Genomic DNA, 20,000 nt, shown 5'->3' with positions numbered 1-20,000 from the left:
GGGTGGGTGCAGGTCGAAAACAGGTGGTGGATCCTATTGGTTTACTGATCTGTCCGCTTCTTTTCCTTTTCTTTTTGCCGATGCATTGCCAGATTGCTGTTATCCTGACCCAAATAGACAAAGACCACTGACCTGGCCTGGATGGTTGCAGCTCTGGAAGTCATATTATCAGACTGCAGTGCCAGCTGTGCATTCTCCATCAGCATCTTACCAACCTAACACACACAAGACAGAGGAGAGAGTAACCATCATATTGTATCTTTGCAACATACTGTATTCAAATTCTAAACATTTTAAATTGATGAAAGTACATTATTAAGATAATTATCTACGTGTTCAAGCCTGTGATATTACCACAATGTCTATAACTTCATTACATCAAGATAACAGTCTTTGATTAATATCATAAATCTATACCGGAAATTATGACATAGATCAGAGCGTTAATAGACTCCCAAGATTGCTTGAGAATTGGACCTAAAATCCGATATGAGCCAGTCTTGTTATGAACAGATATTTGATTAATAGTCATTTAGGTTGTACATTTGAAAACATTATATTAGACAACTCGACTGCATACTGGCCTGATACAAATGAATGCCAAAAACAGGAACATTTTCAACTGTGTTTCGGATGTGCAGTGTGCAAAAGATAGGTGATGATGACATTGGCATGTCAGATGAAAAAATTAGCCATTCTGAGTTAATTAAAATGATTAGCAGTAGTTATCTGAAATTACAGATCAAGTGAAACTCATTTGAAACGCACGCAGTCAATAGACTGCGTTAATGGTCGACTAACATAGTGATATGGCTAACAGAGGAATGGCCTTTGATGTTATAAAGAGGCCCACACTTATTGTGTTTAACAATGCTTAGGATTTCATTATTTCTCTGTTTGACAGTTGTTGCCTTAGACCGGGGGTTTTCAACAGGTGGTCCGTGGACCACTGGTGGTCCGTGGAGGTATTGCATGTGGTCCCTGACCATGCATTTAGCAATGTAGCAAAGTGAAGATTTTGTATTTTCTTCCACGGAACAGTGCACTAATCCGTCTGTGCACTGTTCCGTGCACTGTTCCGTGGAAGTGCGTCAATGTTATCAGAATTACTGGGAAGTCTGAGGTTAATAAATTCCACAGAAAAGGCAGTTAGAATCTGAAGAAGGGTGAAGTGTACCAGCTTGCCTGAATGAGTCATCATTATTAGGAAATGTTAATGTTAATGTTAATTCACCGGCTTGATGATTATTTGGCCCCCACATCAGGAATAAGCTTTTGCGTAAAATGTTTACAAATAACAGAAGATGAAGAGACCCAAAAAGGGTGCCCAAGGAGGCCCAGGGCTCTCAAGAAGTGCTCTCACCGACTACAGGGAAGTTTCTCAGATGTACAGTAACACGTAAAGATCTTTGAGACTGAGAGTCTGTTTCTGCAGCACCTCAAGCTGCCGCAGTGAGTGACTTCCTGGACTCCTGCAGGCAAGGTCATCATGTCCTTGCTCCATGGAGCCTACTACACCCGAGAGGCTGCGCCGCACCATCAGAAACAGTTATGTTCTTCAACTTGCTCCATGGAGCCTACTACACACACCCCGAGAGGCTGCGCCGCGCCATCAGAAATAGTTATGTTCTTCAACTTGCTCCATGGAGCCTACTACACCCGAGAGGCTGCGCCGCACCATCAGAAACAGTTATGTTCTTCAACTTGCTCCATGGAGCCTACTACACACAACCCAAGAGGCTGCGCCGCGCCATCAGAAACAGTTATGTTCTTCAACTTGCTCCATGGAGCCTACTACACACAACCCGAGAGGCTGCGCCGCACCATCAGAAACAGTTATGTTCTTCAACTTCTCCAGCGGTTTCAACACCATTCAAACACCACTGCCCAAATGAAACGCTCTGAGGTTGGGAACCGGTTCAGTTATTTTTGGTTCTTAGTCAGAGCTCCAAAATTGGAACGTTAATTATGAATTGAGTGGGCAAAACAATACCTATATTACATGGTTATCACCGTGAAACTTCCCCAGTTGATTACTTACACAAAGACAATGATTTATTGTTTTACAAATCTTAAAAATGTAAATATGCAAATTAGGCATTATATAGGAAAATATGAGAAAAAAAATATGGAAGGGTTATATATAAATTTACTTACCGGTATATTGATCCTATAAACAATGTAGTATAGGTATGGTTTTGCACACTCAATTCATAATTAACATTCCAGTTTTGGAGGCCTGGCTCACAGACTAAAAACTGGTTCTGAACTGAATCGGTTCCCAACTGGTGGAAAAGGGGTCTCAGTGTTGCAGAACAGAGGCCTCAGGGCCTGAATTGCTGACAACGCCACCAGCAGACAACAGTACAGTACATAGACTGCAGGCCAGGGCATCCCGTCTGATGTGCTGGCGAGCAACACTGGCACTCTCCCCAAGGAGCAACACTGGCACTCTCCCCAAGGAGCAACACTGGCACTCTCCCCAAGGAGCAACGCTGTCATCTTTCATGTTCACCCTCTTTACGTCTAACCATCAACTTCAAGTGCAGTACGTGCCACCTACAAAGGTTCTCAGATGACATTGTCAGCTGCATAATGTCTGACAATGAGGAAGAGTATAGAGCCCTAGTGATGCTGGTTGTAAGACACTATTTGAGGGAAGGAGGTGGAGTAGTAGTAATAAACTGGAACACTCAGATACTTCCGTGTGTTCAGTGTGTTGTTAGACAAGGGAGGACGAGGAGGAAGTTGGTTGCTATCCTGGAGAACCACTCCCATCTCCTCTATGTTATGCTAGCGAAGATTAGGAGCACGTTCAGCCACAAAATCATCCATCCTCGGCAAACCACAAAGCACTTTGGCCAGTCCTTTGTGCAAGTAGTCAGCAGGCTCCACAACCAAGCTTGACCCCCATATGAGATCTTTAAGGTCTGCTACTGACTTTTGACTATTGACTCCTTCATGGAGTGTGTCATAATTGCACATGAACTACTAGGATGTAATGCTGTATTCACATGGAATCAGGCAAGTGGTATACAGCAAACCATCTTCATTTTAGAGGCCGGTAAATGGAACAGGACGGCACCGCAGCCCGGCAGCCAGAACCGTCGACGGTAACGGCAGATGTTAAAATATTTAATCTTTTTACCGTTCTGTGCAATAGAGCAGGTTTTGTCGTTTGCCGCCTACTGCTTGCCTGATTCCATGTGAATGCAGCATAACTGTGCACTTCTCATAGCCTCTACTGTTAGGCTATTGCACATACTGTACACGTAGGCTACATCTACTTTTATATGGATACATATTGTATCATGTAGATTTGTCATGTACTATGCACCTGGACTTTCAAACTAGGAAGGGTATGGCCTGGTCAGCCTGCAATGACATGCATAAAATCTGGTCATCCCAGCTTAGTAAAAATATTTAGGACGACCGTTGAGACCGATTTTACTCTATGGCTCCGAGACATGGACACTTTCAAAGAAACTAGAGAAACGAAATAATGATGATGATGTTTTTTTCTCTCTTTAACTGCAATGATGAGCCTGCACAACCAAGAATTTCACCCATGTTACTTGTAATGTGATGTGACAATAAAGATTGATTGTGATTCTGATTGGGTGAGGTTCCGTTCCGTCTGTAGTATATTTAGCACAAGAACACTAAAACATCCACTGTCCACAGCGGAAAGACGCATTTCCTTTTTAGGTATGAGATTTGTATTTGATGTCATAAATTTGGCGAGGAATCAATTACTTTATTTACTGTAAAGATCATTCTGTTTATTATTTTGCTATTGTCCACTCTGTGCAGTTCTATTTCAGGCCCTTTTGATGTCCCAGTGTTTATGCGACGCAGATTTCCTAGTATCAACAATTCAGAACAATTCAAATATCAGAATGAAAAAAGGGAGAAATTAAATCATAATGTATTGTGTGAACAAAGCCACCGAATTTTTCAACAGACTGTTGCCTGATTGCAATAATTCATTGTCATCCAATTACAAACACCAGTTCTGTCTGCAAACTAAGAGCTAATGTAATGGAACACAGAATAAGCATGATAACAAAGTGTCACGTCTGCTCCACAACAGTTTTCCAAACTCCTCAACCATGTTGCTGTATTGTGATACTGATATACTTTACAAACAATACAAAATAAATTAATGCTATGTTCTTTATACAGCAGCCAAATGTTTAATCAATTATTAAGACGCCCACAGAACGTAATTATATTCTCCTCAGCTTAAAAGTCAATAGACGCTATTCTCACCTGGGCACGGAGTTCCTCCACAACTCTTTCCTGCTGGCTCCAGTCCTGGGAATGTGGCATGTTCTTTCCCCACTCTGATATCTGTCCTTCCAGCATGTGGTTGGCCTCTTGCATCCTGGTCACCTGCTCCAGAAAGCCCCTAAGACGAGCATTGAGACCCCTCATGGTACAACGACAGTCTTCAATCAACTCCATGGAAACCTGAGACTGCAGGCACACAATACAATATACTCACAACAAGTCACATGACTACTTTCCCTTTGCAGTGAAATAAAACGGCACATAGTGATACTCAAGCATGTCGAAACACACACACACACACACACACACACACACACACACACACACACACACACACACACACACACACACAGTACATATATACGTACACATGCAATGGTGCAGCTGACATGTTTCATGCGGCGGCTTAAACAGCAACTTTAAAATGACAGCTTTCACAGGCTGCACCCTGACAACTAGAATGTAAGCTACATGTATCACTTGATAACAGTCCTAGAGGTGTTTACTGGGTAAATGTTTACCCAGTCATGCTCACCTGAGGCAACGTGGCCTATCTCTCCCAGTTTAGCGTGCAGTGTGGAGTGAGACTGGGAAGGCAGCAGCAAAAGTCCCCCAGTCTGGTCCCTGGTCACTGTGAGCCGATCCTCCACCACTGCTCGTGTCCCAGACTTATATTAGCCACATTCCTCTGAGCCAACTCGGTGGACGCTTCCCGAGTGTCCCAACCCATGGGAAAGATCCTGAGACGGGCCACAGACAGAGGAAGGATCGGCCACTGTTAACTTGCTTTTACTAGTAGCCTGTCATGGCTGTCAGCATTCAGCCACGACAGGGACTTTCATCCTCAATGACAGCCTGCTTTGGCAGTGGGAAGAGAAGTGGGGTAAACGCTGGACACAGTGCTTGCATCACATGCAGTCGGACACCCTTTGTACTCACTGATCCAGGATTACTGAGTGGCTTTCAAACGGGCAGCAACACCAGCTGTGGAGAGAATGCTAGGGGACACACAGCAACAGTACCCTGTGTGTGTGTGTGTGTGTGTGTGTGTGTGTGTTTGTGCGTGTGTGCGCGAGTGTGTGTGTGTGTGTGTGTGTGTGTGTGTGTGTGCGTGCACGTGTGCATGCGGGCGTAAGTGCGTGTGTGTGTGTGTGTGTGTGTGTACTGTTTACAAAAGACATTTATTATGAAATTATAAAACAAATTTGCTCATATTAAACAAACGCTATGCTGAACCTTGAACTTCATGCAGAGTTACCCATTACTTAATGACTGTCTTTCCCTGTTTGAGAACATGAGTGTCTGACTGTCTGGGACAAGGGGATTATTTTCCAAATACCAAATGCATCCGCCTCTCTGGTTTACGACTGCTGGTTTGCTATAGTGATTTATAGTTTTCTGAGAGTGCACACGGCACTTCCAGTATCACATGATCTCACTTACCACAAAATATGACTTCAACGCAGACAACAACAACAATCAGTAATTATGAGATGTAATGATAAGATGACACGACTGTATGTTTGTTTAGGCTGGGGTGTGGCATTCATAAGCCAGAGAGAATGTAAAATGACTTTATGACTTTAAATCATAAACAAACAAAAGAAACACCTTGACAGAAGGCATGAAAAGTCAACACATTGTCCTACAGCATATCCCGCTTTCTTTAACTCAAAAGACCTTTATAAAGAAGAATATATAACAGGTTCGACCAACGATTTACATGTATTCACTGAGTGAACTGCAGTACTGAGCATCCTTAAATTGCAGGATCTAAGCGTGCACTTGATTCTGTTACAAATATTGCGTCCCTCTCAGAGTTTCAACAGGAGAGTAGTAGTATGTTGTCTGAGACAGAGATACTTAAAGGTAGTAGGGACAGTTACTACAGTAGGCCTATGCCCAACATCACACAGAGATACACAAGGCAGGGACAGTTACAGTTAACAATGCCCATCATCAGACAGTAGCGAGGGATTTTGAGTGGTAGAAGATTGGGCAAAACTGCTGTGCCCGGCAAGTCAGGCACACTTGTATATAAGATAACCCGTGGCAAATTAAAAACACACTTCGGAAAACAAGTTGAGGGGGCCATGCAGGCCTGTCAGGGCACTTACCGTCACGGTTCTCACACACCCATTCAGAACAGTGCCCCACAGTGGGGTTCTGATGATGATTAAAATAACAGTTGCCGTTAAAATCCTGGAACAATACACACCTGGGCGTTGCAGTCAGCTCTGTTAGCAGTGTGGGACTGATGATTTCTGCTGAGAATGCAACCTAGCCAGTTTCTAGCTTGTATGTTGCTCCCACACACTCCAAGAAAGCATCCATCGCACGACAGTGTTGCGTCAGGGAATTAAATGTGGGGTCTTAAGGCAACAAAGGCAGTGACTAGTTGACTAGAATCACGAAGGAGGGGTGAACATGATAGGTCGGTAAGATAACATGCTCTGTAGATAATGTAAAATGTCGTTCTCTAAGATAATATCAGTTTCTAAGTGGATCAAAACCCTGATAGGTGTGAGAGTCAGTGGATGGAAACCAAAACAAGCCAACCTCAGATTACACGTTTAGCACTATCATAACAGTTCTCTGTGGTGCTACGTAGACCGCTTGTACCTGACCTCTGCATTCCTTTGCATGTGGTCTATAAGGCTGGATTTGTACTTAGCCGTACACCAGGTTGCACATCGAGAATGGTATAGATCTACAAGCTCACAACGTGTTACGGTGAGACATGTTGTGAGCTTGTTGATCTGCTAATTTCGGTATATGGTATAAATCACCTTTAAGGGTGGTCGTTAGGGAGCTCCTTGATCATTCCTCACATGATGCCTCTTAGCTCTATGTGAGGAATTTCCAACTGGATATAAACAACACATACCTAAAGCACAATGTAGCATTTATGGCAAAAGGAAAAGTAAAGTAAAAAATACCCCTAGGGTTTTGTCTGTGCATGATATCACTATACATGCATGCGATTTAAATCCCCATTTGTAAGTCTAAATCCAAAACAGCTAAAGGATTACTGTAAAATAAACTCTTTACTTATGTTTAGCTACGGCATCTGGCACATTGCATTCAGTTGCATTACACAATCATCAATTAATGCCATGACAGAAGTTGTTTCAGTAGAAAATCAGGATTAGAAATCTTTCAATTTCAAAGTGTAGAGAAACACTTTAAAATGTATGTTCCTATAATCCTGTGTGACTGAATCTCATAGGTAAATCATATAGATGTAAAAGTCAGTTAAACTACAGTATACAAAACAGTGTGCAAAGTATGTAAATTCATATGCTAACCTACCCATTCTCTTAGATGGCATCCATGCAATGAGTTGGTCGGTGTGAGCTTGCCACCATTGATGTGTGAATGTAACTTCTCAGCACATCTCTACCAAACAAATCGGTCACACCTGTCTGATACCTACAGTAAATGTTAGATACAAAATTCTGTCAATAGATTGGACTCTGAGAAGGGTCTATTTTGTAAACAAACAGGATTTGACTCATGCCATGCTCCAGTAGGATCCACAGACAGCGGAAATAAACAGCTGAACACAGCAACAGTATCCATTATGAAGACATAATCCATGATTGACCCATCTGGTTTCAAATCAAATCTCTATTCATTGGTGTTGTCATCTTGGCTGTATATATTGATAAATAAAGTAATAAAGTATAAATTAATATTATACAGTAGGCGACATTTAAAAAAAAAAACATCTTGTCTTATTTATTATACTCAACATTATATTTGTATTTTTGCAATTCTATATTTGCAATTATTTTTAAATAGGGTTTATGTTGTTGAAGTAATGTGAATACGACAAGTCTACAGTAAAAGCAGTACTAGTGTCCTCTAGAGGTCATGCTGCTATATTTACTGTGTACTGTACAGAAAAGTGGAATTTTTGGCGCAGGGCCACTTCACCCCTTTTGCAACCAGAGCTTTTTTTTTTTTTTTTAAAGATATTTTTTTGCGGCTTACGCCTTTTATTAGTTTTTGAAGGGACAGACAGTAGGCTGACAGGAAACGGGAGAGAGATGGGGGAAGACATGCAGTAAAGGCCGTGTCGGGCTCGGGAGTCGAACCCGCGGCACACTGCGACTGGATTACCAGTCGGGTGCCCAGACGGTTACGCCACCGCCTGGGCACCAGAGCTTATTTTAATGATGTTTAGGACACAAGAAACACTTTCCTGGGGCTTTTATGTGTGTAATATGTTTTTTTATATATTATAGTCATGATGCCATGTTCATGACCTGTCATGAAAATGTGGTCTCACTTCCTTCCTGGACTACAAAGTCATACCTCCACAAGGAGGTGAAGTGCACTAAAGCATTATGGGCATTGTAGGAATTCAGCAATCCAGTCAAACCCTAGTCAAACACATTTTCTCTGGCCATAGGGTGCAAATTTCAAATTGTGCTACTGTTATCTACTACAAATACTATTAACATTGAGTCACTGAAGTTTCTTCCAGCGGTGAAATGTACCTTTAAGTTAAGCATACTGGTGGGCCCCCAAGCAAGCAAGGAATACTCATTTGTTACCTTACTTACTCAATATGCAATGTGCAATATACAGTTAACTGTATGTAAAGTGTTTTTTTGGGCACAATACTGCCCATAGGCTATATTATTATCTTTACCTGATGACTGGCACCATGGAGAGACATGAATACAGGTAATACAGGTATTGTAATACCGGATTAGTGGGCACTACAAAGCATACATTTATTATTATTTGTATTTATTTTACGTTTTAGAAAAAAAATGTCAAATTTAACATTTAGGTGTCCACAATGTTTAGGTGCATGCCCACTCCACCTGTATTCATCTACATTTTACAACTGTACATTGCCATTCTAAGAGTCCTCCCATTAACAAGGCTAAAAACATTTAAGGATTATACATGAAAAATGAGAAAATATATACCCTCTAGAGAAGAGGCAAATAGTACAAACTAAGACAGGGATCCTGGAAAACTATTATGCACAGTCATAATCTGCTTTGACACAAAGCACCTCTGGGTTTGACGGCCTGCTTGTTTCTCACAAAAACAATTACTCTAGGTGTGTCACAGTAAGCTGTCAGTCACTGCTGTGTGAGTGTGTGGGGATAGGATGGGCACATACTTCAAACGGCTAAACAAGTCATGGCATGGTTGGTAGTTGTATACAGTACCAACCAGGCCGCTGGAAGCGTGGAAGGGTCACCAGGATGCCTGGTGGTATTGGCAAGGGTGTAGAGTATTTCTTCATCGGTCATTCAGTGACAAAGAAGGTCACTGTTCTATACGGTACTATTCGTTGGTTGTTAAACTAAAACTGCATGAAAGAGAAGAAAATAAAATATACATATAAAGCCTTATGCTGTACTTTGACGCACATACTTCTGGTGGGCGACACTATTGTGATGATGGCAGAACTGGCTGAAGGACTATTATGCTGCTGTGCTGATCCACAGTAACATGCCATTAGCCAATGTCAGATCTCTGCTCAACTGTATAAATTTGGCTTAAGGTTTGTCAATCTGGCACTGTTTGTGTCACTTTGAAAGCATATCCTCAGGAGTCTGTAATAAATCATTATTATTCATTTCTTTAAAGTCTGCAATCAGTACAGAAATGGATGCCTAAATGCCGCAATTACTGTACAGTGAATGGAGCTGTACCTTTGAAGCCATGGTTATTCAACATGTCCTAAACCCCATAGCACATCGTGTTACCTGCGCATCACCTCCACACAACCCCTAACCAAATAATAGCTGCCAGTCATTTGAAGCCAAATCATCTTTGATCTGCAGGTGTTAACTGTCTGAGTGTCTGTTAACAACAAGCTGACAATGCCGTCGTTAATTGTACGCAATTATGATGAATCAAAGTCATGGGAATTTATTTTGGCATTAATGATTACGAAATCGTCCAAAAAAGGTCAAGTTCACATGACACAGTTGTGTAAAATGAATCATACTTTTTTTTAAATCTGATGTTCTGATGATCTGATGTTATTACATCCAAGAATGAGTGGTAGAGCCTAGAGGTGAAACATTACATGACTCCATCCTGAATGCACCGCAACTCAGAGCCCCACCTAGAGTTTAAATGGACAGGTATCAGTCAAAAGGAAGACATCGAAGAGGAAGGACAGATGGGGAAGGTCAATGTCAGCTCAGGTCAGCTCCATATATGGAGATGGAGGCATGATGTCACAAGGCTTGACCATATATGTCACGGCTGTCGTAGCCTGTAGCTTTTATTGAGAAAAATCGGTTTGAGGGAAAAGGAAGTTGCCGCCTGTTGTTCCTGCCTGTCGACTACAAAACAATACTACAACATGACGTAACGATATCATCCGCTCCCGACAGGATACCTAAATGAAATGGTGCCCAGGCTAACAGAGACCAACTTTGATCCCCCAGAAATCATGACATGACATGAGGGCTAATCGTAGATAACCCTTTAATCTACAGTATTTCTTGTAAACAGTAATTGAAAGGCGATTTAATGGTCCAGGACAGACAGATTAGAGAGTTGTTGACAGATTAAAAGGTGGCACAGGAAGCATCTATTCATGTTTTGATTGAGATCGTAGTCCTGGTTTTGGTTCAAAAGTAGGCTACATATTGAGTTGAATAGGGCCAGGTGCTCTATAGAAAACCAACGTTCTGTCATTAGCAGATGTATTCTTTAACTGCAGTATGCCACTATAGTGGTTTGGCTCTAACAACAGACGTGTGATATATTTGTCATGAATAGTTTGTTGTCAGTGATGATCCTGTCCGTGCAACATCACAATAACAGACATTAAATCTACTCAACAACGCCCCAATGAAAACTGCTGTGTATAATTTCCCCAATGAAAACATGTATTCAGTATCGGCTACAGTAAATTAAAGATTATACCACTTGAGCTGTTTTGTGTTGAATACAAGGTAATAAACTTGATGAAATAAAATGCAAGCTTCAACATGTTAATGATCCTGAAAGATCACAGGTAAAAATTATAATAAAAGATGGATCAACAAAGTTTTTCTTAAGACTTTCTTATCAACAAAGTTTGTAGTAGAAACGGCACTCAACCTAAAACTCCAAAAGTTCAGGGAGCCTTTGGCATATCATGTCAACATTTGGGAGCATAAATGTGAAATAAATACATGCTTGCCTAATGGTCCATGGGATACAAACAGCCTGGGCCACAGGAAAATTAAAGCAGTTGTTTTTTCGTGTTAGTCATTTCCTCGGATGAGTCTCAAATGAGTCCCTGGTTTTTTTATGAATAAAATAACTGTAATTTAGATTTCAGCACTGATTGGGGTTCAAATCCAGGGTAGAACAGGAAACACACACACACACACACGCACGCACGCACAGGCCTACATATTTTGGGGAGATAGGCCTCTCAATTTGAAAAGTTAAAAGCTTAATTGTGTTAGTTAATTTATTCGATTTCAATTTAAGGAAAATGCTACTTTACAACAAATTTGTGCATGCAGGGTATACATTTTAAATAAGAAGCTATTAATGACTTAAATAAGGATATACCTTGCCTATGTCAGTACTTTTTTAGATTCACATGGACGGTAGCCTACTAACTGGCTGCACTGCAAAGTAGCCAATATTTCTCTACCTCTCTCTACCTCTCTCTCTACCTCTCTCTCTCTCTCTCTCTCTCTCTCTCTCTCTCTCTCTCTACCTCTCTCTCTCTCTCTCTCTCTCTCTCTCTCTCTCTCTCTCTACTTCGCTCTCGCTCTCTCTCTCTCTCTCTCTCTCTCTCTCTCTCTCTCTCTCTCTCTCTCTCGATTGTGTAACCTATATTTTCCTTGGTGCTACTCTCCCTCTGCCAATAAAATCAATAAAAAACATGGCACAACAAAGTGTGTCAATTGGCTTAAGCATGAAGAACAGCAGGCATAGCGCGCCAGCTAGTGTCACATTATTTTGCCCCAATTAATATTTGCCGTGACATGAAGTTTGGCATGACGACCCACGGACCCATAAAGATTATTATTGGCTCTCACGCACACCCATTGTGAGTGTGACTGTGACACACCTGTGTCAGGCTGTGTGCATCAGCATCACTACACGTCGGTCTCTCAGCCCCGCCCACTGTCGTTCAAGAATATAAATTCTACGACCTTGGGCTAGGTACTTCACTAAACTCATTACTCATATACAATTCGTATAGGTTTGACAGGTTTTTTAACGGTCGGTTTAAGGCTGTTCAACGCAGCACCATGAGTACCAGGTCATATCGCTCCAATTATACACAATCTGCTATGCCCGTGTCCTTCTCACCTGTGGGCTACTCCAGAGCCGGTTCATTGAGGTCGCCAAGTGTCCACGGTGGAGCGGGAGGACGAAATGTACGCGTGTCTTACTCCACGTTGGGGAGGACCAACAACAGCGGCTTTGACCTGGCCGGTGCATTGTCCGCAGGGGACAATGGTGTCGGGTTCAACGAGAAGGCCACGATGCAGAACCTCAACGACCGCCTGGCCAGCTACCTGCAGAAGGTGCGCACTCTGGAGACCGCTAATGCCCAGCTGGAGCGTCAGATCCGTGAGTGGTACGAGAATCAGGCACCTGCTGTCAGGGACTACAGCAAGTATGAGGCGATCATCGCGGACCTGCAGAAAAAGGTGAGAGAGACTGGAGGAGGGGTTCCCAAACACTGGGTCGTGACCCCCGGACACATTTTGTTTTTCATTATTGTTTCAATACATTTTCTTCACATAATCAAAAAAAAAATCACACCCGTGTGAAGTGAGGGGCGCTAATATTAAAGTCTTACTCATGTTGATTAGGTGATGTAATGATGATGTAAAACAAACGGGGCCAACACAAACATTAAACGCCATTAACAATAAAGAGTATTTGACGTAATGAGGGACAATATGACAAATTTTCCCTTCATTGTCAATGGCGTTTTTAAAACAAACCCTAAAACAATGTGAATTAAAAACAAAATCAAATGTAATTTCATGAAAATTCAAGAAATTACATACAAATCTAAGAAATGCCATAATTTTGAAAAGAAATGTTTTAGAAGTAGACCTAGTCCTAGTGCAAATAGCCGATCTACAAGCGTGTCGGCCCGAAGCTAGCTGTGAGCTTGTAGATCTGCTATTTGTATGTAAAATGCTTTTCGTTTCATTACATATAATATATAATCTGTAGGCCTATAATCACTTAGGCCTACAGATTATATTAAATGAACCCACTTTTTCAAGCCAAGCAGCAGCATACTGTAAGCATAGCCAATATTGTTGTTGTTTTTCTTTCTTTTTTCTTAGAAATATCAAACCGTTGTTAACTTGTTGCACTATAGGTACATATAGGTTAGTGTGTTTTCAGTCTTGGAAAATAACCTAATTATAGGGTTTGCAAGTTGCAACTGCCCTTTGTTCCCCTGATGTAAAGCCTTAATATTTGTAGGTTTGTCACTTTGTAATTATTTGCTGTAGGTTGTCTTATTAATGCAAGTCAAGTCATGCAAATGTATAGAAGCATAATTTATTGTCAATTAATCACTGTCTTTTAACTCAGATCAACAGTGCTACATTGGAAAATTCTACCATCATGCTACAGATTGACAATGCCAAATTGGCAGCAGAAGATTTTAAACTCAAGTAAGTGGAAAGACTTACTCCTGATAGACTTCGAAAACACACACACACACACACACACACACACACACACACACACACACACACACAGTCACACACACACACACACACACACACACACACACACACACACACACACACACACACACACACACACCACAATTAACTTGCAATAAAAAGGTAACGCCTTTTCATTGGAATCCTAATTCATTGGATTTTTGTCTTTAGAAGCATAACGGTCAGTTGATAATTGAAACTGGTAGAACTGGGTTTCTGTGCAGGTTCCATCTTTTTTTATTATTGGTTACAACATTGCTTCAGGAAGGAAACAGGTATCAGGGTAACAGGGTATCGCCCCTATTCCATGTCGCCCCCGCTTTCTTCCGCCAACCTCACGCCGCCCACTCGGTGCGGTGGTTCTTGCATTCTTTATTTTGTTTTACTGAGAATAAGGTTAGAAATACGTTTAGGGTTAGGCATAGTTTTACTGGGGTTAAGGTTAGGAATAAGGTTAGTTTTAACCGTTTAAGCATAATTTACTTAGATTACTTTAGGAATACCAGGCCGCACAGTTCCGCCGGCTGTGCCCCCGAGGCGAGTTGGTAAAGGGGCGAGTTGTTTGGTATTATTCTCAGGAAGGACAGTAACATGAACCTTTGTGTTCCTTTCTCCATGGCAGGTTTGAGAATGAGTCTGCACTGTGCATGTCTGTGGAGACAGACATCGCTGGACTGCGTAAGCTGCTGGATGAGCTGACCATGGCCCGCTCAGACCTGGAGATGCAGGTCGAGGGCTTCAAGGAGGAGCTGGTGTACCTCAAGAAGAACCATGAAGAGGTGACTTTCAACAATCTTTCCCTGACCTGAGATCAGATTCTAAAAATGTCTTCTACATCCTGACAGTTTTCTGAAAAAGCTATGTTTCTGTCAGTCGTTCTTCGATTTTTCGAAAATAGCAGACCTACAAGCTCGTAGCGCGCCATGAGCTTGTAGATCTGCTATTTTTCAATAGCTAAAGCATGACATGATGCTAACACCAAAATGGGTTCCCGCCCAGAATGGGTTAAGTGTATTCGGGTTGTCTTCTTTTTTCTCTGCATGAAAATGCACCATGCATAGTATCTTTTAATTCCTAGGTTGAGTCCTTTTAGCAATTAAAGTCAATAGAAAGTAAGGTACGGTAAAGTGTTGTGTGAAGCATCTCTTATACTAACAGTGATCTGTTTGCAGAACCTGTTTGAATTGTTTGTCATGCCTTTAATTTCTGTGTCTCAAAAGTTGTCAGCATTGTGTCCCTCAAATTGGATTGGAGTTGGAATTCTGTGTTAGGCATGCCCAAATATGGAGTCAGTCTATGATGTCAATATCAATCATATTGATCTGCCGATCCAAACATCTGCCCACTTGGAAATACGCGGGCGAGTTTGAAGTCATTCTATCCCATATTGGCATATATCGGTCAGATCGGCGGTTCTGTACAACCGGATCTCCATATACAGTATACCGGTACCTATATGGGCGTATCGGTCGGATCGGCGGTTCTGGACTACTGGCAATCCGACCAATTCGATGCCAGGCACCACACTCCCTCGGGCCGATGTGTGCGCCACATTTGACTTCCCTAAAAAGGATCAGGAAAAAATATGAATATCCCACCTACAGTAGGTCCAATTACCATATCACAAAAAATGTATTACCGTATCATAATCATCATACAAGACTTTATAATGTCCCAAAGACAAGATTATTAACAAGTAATCACATCAAAAAGTCAGACTCCATTCATCAAGATCTCGACTGTTCAGTGAAAGCCATCATGAAAGCATTTATTACTCACAAGTTGCTGTTTAAACTGTCTTATTTACATAATATTCAAGTAAGTACTTTCCCACATATCAGTGGCGTCTTACATACCGGTATACAAACAGATCACACAGAACCTGTTTTGAATTGTCCCAAAGCCACAATTAACATAAATGGTCACGTTTGTCTCTCTGTCTGTCTCTCTTCAACAAGATCTCCCAACGTCCACTGAAAGCCAAATGCTTTGGTGTGGGGAAAAAAAGATTTTACTGTGCAAACTGTACATTTACTGCTGTGCAAACTGTACAGTAAACTGTACAGTAAACTGTTTGCACAGTAAAATCTTTTTTTCTCCCCAACTGTGCTGTGGGGGGGGGGGGGGGGGGGACTGTACAGAGGTAAATCCTTTTTTGGAGCTGAAGCTGTTCTTTCTGAAGCTTCACCACTCTGTGTCCTGTAGGATCTTGCTGTCATTCGTGGCAAAATGAGTTCCAGCTCTGTGAACGTGGAGATGGATCCAGCTCCCCAGCAGGACCTGAACCAGGTTATGGAAGAGATCAGACATCAGTATGAGGGCATCGTTGACAAGAACCGCCTTCAAATGGAGTCCTGGTACAAGGGACAGGTACAAGATATTGGTGTTCACTTTGTTTCGTGGTTAGACCAACTATTAATTTCAAAACAGCTTTTATGCAAAAAGACAGGAAACTTTATAATTTGTTCCTAATCATGTCATTCTTGCAGTTTGATGAGCTGAACAAGGTGGTGGAATACACAACAGATAGCCTCCAGTCTTCACAAAGCGAGATCAGCGAGCTCAAGAGGACCCTCCAGGGAATGCAAATTGAGTTGCAGTCCCAACACAGTCTGGTAAGACTGACAACACATATGCACACGTGGTGCACGCGCTCACTCACGCATGCACGCACAGCACCACAACAGACATAACAGCCAACACAGACAAACGTCTAACGTCTTGACATAAATAAATCAACAGTAAAATGTAAACAAATTAGTAATCACCTGTTAGATACTCATGCCTACCCCATGAGTTATGCTTCACCACTCAGGTTTTGTGCTCGAATGTGAGGTGAGTTAGAATCAAGGAAAAAGTCAGTGATAGGAAGACGAGTTAGAATTGAGCCAGCCAAGTGCATTGTACTCTCTGATATCCCCTTTCAGTCATACCCACTTGCTCTGTCTTTTCTTGTCATGTAGAAAGAAGCCCTTGAAAGCCAGCTGGGAGAGACAGAGAGCCGATATCAGCTCCAACTGAACCATCTGCAGGCCATGGTCAATAGCCTGGAGACTGACCTCGGACAGGTCAAGACGGACATTAACAGGCAGTCTTCTGAGTACCAGAGGCTGCTGGATATCAAGACCAGGTTGGAGATGGAGATTGCCGAGTACAGGAGACTGCTGGACGGAGAGGATGTGCAGTAAGGAAATCCACTTAAGCCCTATGTATACTTCGTCATACAACGAAAAGCGATCTACAGGATCACAACGTGCCACACCACGACATACTCAAAATAGGGACGCCATGTTGAAAGTTGTTATAAGAACTCTATACTGAAAGATCCTGAGCGTAAATTTAGTTACACTGACACTCTCAGAGTTGAATTAAAACTCAGGATTTTGCAGTGTACTGTACGTATTGCAAATCCACAAGTCAATACAATTAGTAGTTTCATGCAAGCTGTCTAAGAGGAATCAATTATTTATTTATTTAATACAAGCAGGACAACTAGTAATAATGTTATAATGTTAACAAAGAATGCTAGGTAATAGGTATTGTCTGAATATTTTGATTGTTGTCATTCGAATGGAAACTGAATGTATGTTTTTTCTCCTTTATCAGGAAAAGTGTTGTAAAGACTGTCGAGTTCCAGCAGGTCAAGGAGGTCGTAGAGGTCAAGGAGGTTAAACGTAAGTTACACTTGTGCTTTAAACTTCCATACTGTAGCTTTGTTGCAAATATTACTTAAAATAATATATATACTGTATATACATTGGTGGTCAGAAATGTTATATTGGTGGTCAGAGATGGTTCAATGGTCACAGCTGAGAGTCACAGAGTCACTTTTATACACTTGATGGCCTCTTATTGTTTCATACTCTTTGACTGCAGTCTAAAAGAGGAATGGAAAGCTCTCCCTCCTTTTAAAGCCGCGCTATGCAAGATTAATAAGTTAAAATGCAAATGTTTTATCAATCTTTTATCAATATTTGAATCTAAATCAGGTATGGGGAATGAAATCATACAAGATCAGATTAGCCCTCCAATGATTCTTCACTGGCACTATTATGAAAATAGTTACCTAATTCTGCCACTTCGGGTCGCTAATTACGTAGAGTGTGAAGTGCAGCATTCTTCATACATTAATGTTCAATATTGGCTCAATTGTTTTCCTTTTCCTCCCAGCTGTTGTGCAAAAGAGAACACGGACAGTGATCGAGGAGATCGTGGATGGAAAGGTGGTGTCTCGTACGGTGGATGAGGATTTAGAGGACATCATTAATTAGTGGTGGAAACGTGATGTCCTGCACAATGCATGGATTGAGGGTGAATGTCATCAAGAAGTAGCTCCATACTGGATCTCATCATATCTGGGCCCAATTGTAGATGAACCATGCACCCGAGACTTTATTACTTTGAACTACTCATCTGAGTGCTTGCTTCTTGCTTCTCCTACCTTTTTGTAGGTGTCAATCGAAATACATTGATCATTTAATAAAAGCCTCTGTTAAGGAACTTCCTTCATTAATAAAATATACTATTGCTGGGCTAAATAATTAATTTTTTTGATTTATGGATGTGGAACGTCCGGTAGGCCTACATCGATATTGACCACCAGGACGCTGTTGTACACTGTGAAATGCTTCCTTTCAGTAGGGGACTCTACCCTCTGTGTTCCTGTTACAACTGACTGACTGGATTGCATGATAAAAGGACAAATTATGCATGTTTGTATTTGGGACTTAACTTTTGAACATGTGCTTTTTTTCTCTCCATTCTCTCTCTTGGTACATATATTATTTATTGTTTTCTTTTGGTAATGGAACCCAATTATAGGAATTTCTAAGGACGTAAATTACACAGTAGAATTCTAATATAGGCTTCAGTTTTGGGCAATTTCAACAGCTACACCACATGTAGTAGAGAAGGTGTCTTGTTTTGTTGATAGAGCCTACAAACCTGATATTGCTGCTTGGGCACATAATAGAGCACTGGTTAACATCTTTTAGCTGACTCGAGTCGTAAGCTTGTAGATCTGCTATTTTCACTATTTCTTAATAAATAAATAAAATCCTCTCTTTTTTTGAACAATGGAATTTGTTCGATTTTTTTAAAATATGAAATGTCTTTTTATTCCAGAAAGTATTTTCTTGTGAGTCGAGACCCATACATTTTTTGGGGAAACAGTGAAATAGAGTACATTCTTTAATCACTTGGATATTGTTGTGGACCACAGGAAGTCTATAGCGATAACTTTATGGAAGCTAATGGGGATCCAAATAAAGAATAAAACACAGTTCATGTTTTGATTATTTTTTTCTTTTGTATTTACAATTTGTTGTTAATTAAAAGAAATCGAGCATTACTATATTTTTCTCTTTTTTTGGTCAACGGTGGTTGGTGCTGTGGTTTGGGGGTATAGTATTTTAAATGAGGCAAGGGGCAAGCCACTGATTGTAGTTTTGTAGAATTTTAGAATTTGAATTATGTTTTATGTGCATTTTTTTTGTATGCCTGTACCTGTGCCTTTCATCTAAAAATTAAATAAATAACAGTCTTATTTTCACTCCGGCCTGCACTGTAGAACACTCTTTCCTAATAAACTGTAGATGGCAGTATATTCAAAATTATAAATTGTCACACTTTCCTGAGCCCTTGGATTTTATGGTGATGCTCAATTGCTAATCATTTTTGCTTGGATTACCTCATGGGCCATGAATATAACAATTAAGAGCAAGCAATAGATTTTTTTAAGGGACCCTACATTGTGATCTTCAGTAGCATGCATTAACGTCTTTGGGCTAATAATAATAATAATAATTAGGTTATTATAGTATTATATTATATTTAAGTAATATAGGCTACTTAATATGTATAAAGCTGTAGCCTAATCATTTCAACTTATAGACCATTCTAAATATTTAGACCATTGGCCCAGCCTACATGCATTGTCTCACCTTGGTTTTCGTCATAAAACATGACATTTCCCATTTACTTCACAACTTATGGCTACACACATGCAGCATA

The 20,000-nt window shown here is 41.0% G+C and overlaps 2 protein-coding genes across 4 annotated transcripts in view; one reads left to right on the top strand and one right to left on the bottom strand.

The window, feature by feature from the left end:
• The window catches only part of krt222 (keratin 222), a 23,462-nt gene extending 16,814 nt beyond the window's left edge, over window positions 1–6,648 (bottom strand). Inside the window, exons 1-4 of one of the 3 annotated variants that reach the window (XM_083765445.1) lie at window positions 6,512–6,648; window positions 4,829–5,033; window positions 4,273–4,479; window positions 133–215 (exon numbers count right to left, since the gene is read on the bottom strand). In XM_083765445.1, the coding sequence (XP_083621571.1) occupies window positions 133–215; window positions 4,273–4,467 (278 nt within the window). In that variant the 5' untranslated portion in view covers window positions 4,468–4,479; window positions 4,829–5,033; window positions 6,512–6,648. Of the gene's footprint in view, window positions 1–132; window positions 216–4,272; window positions 4,480–4,828; window positions 5,034–5,232; window positions 6,229–6,410 lie in introns of those variants that run through there. The other 2 variants (XM_083765444.1, XM_083765446.1) reach the window with 2 other exon arrangements.
• Window positions 6,649–12,493: 5,845 nt separating this feature from the next.
• Window positions 12,494–18,484, top strand: LOC310858680 (keratin, type I cytoskeletal 19-like). Its single transcript, XM_083764897.1, has 8 exons — window positions 12,494–12,944; window positions 13,852–13,934; window positions 14,611–14,767; window positions 16,194–16,358; window positions 16,478–16,603; window positions 16,952–17,172; window positions 17,595–17,662; window positions 18,159–18,484. Exons 1-8 carry the CDS (start codon window positions 12,540–12,542, stop codon window positions 18,257–18,259), a joined length of 1,326 nt encoding a protein of 441 aa, XP_083621023.1. The 5' UTR covers window positions 12,494–12,539; the 3' UTR covers window positions 18,260–18,484.
• Window positions 18,485–20,000: the final 1,516 nt, after the last annotated feature.

The sequence above is a fragment of the Protomyctophum parallelum genome, assembly GCF_964188405.1.
Source record: "Protomyctophum parallelum genome assembly, chromosome: 5".
Classification (NCBI taxonomy): domain Eukaryota; kingdom Metazoa; phylum Chordata; class Actinopteri; order Myctophiformes; family Myctophidae; genus Protomyctophum; species Protomyctophum parallelum.
This window is presented reverse-complemented; position numbering and strand designations above follow the sequence as displayed.

Coding starts and splice junctions, on each gene's coding strand:
- LOC310858680 (XM_083764897.1), top strand. CDS start 12,540: ATGAGTACCAGGTCATATCGCTCCAATTATACACAATCTGCTATGCCC. Junction 14,768..16,193: donor TCAAGAAGAACCATGAAGAG/GTGACTTTCAAC, acceptor TGTGTCCTGTAG/GATCTTGCTGTCATTCGTGG. Junction 17,663..18,158: donor AGAGGTCAAGGAGGTTAAAC/GTAAGTTACACT, acceptor TTTTCCTCCCAG/CTGTTGTGCAAAAGAGAACA.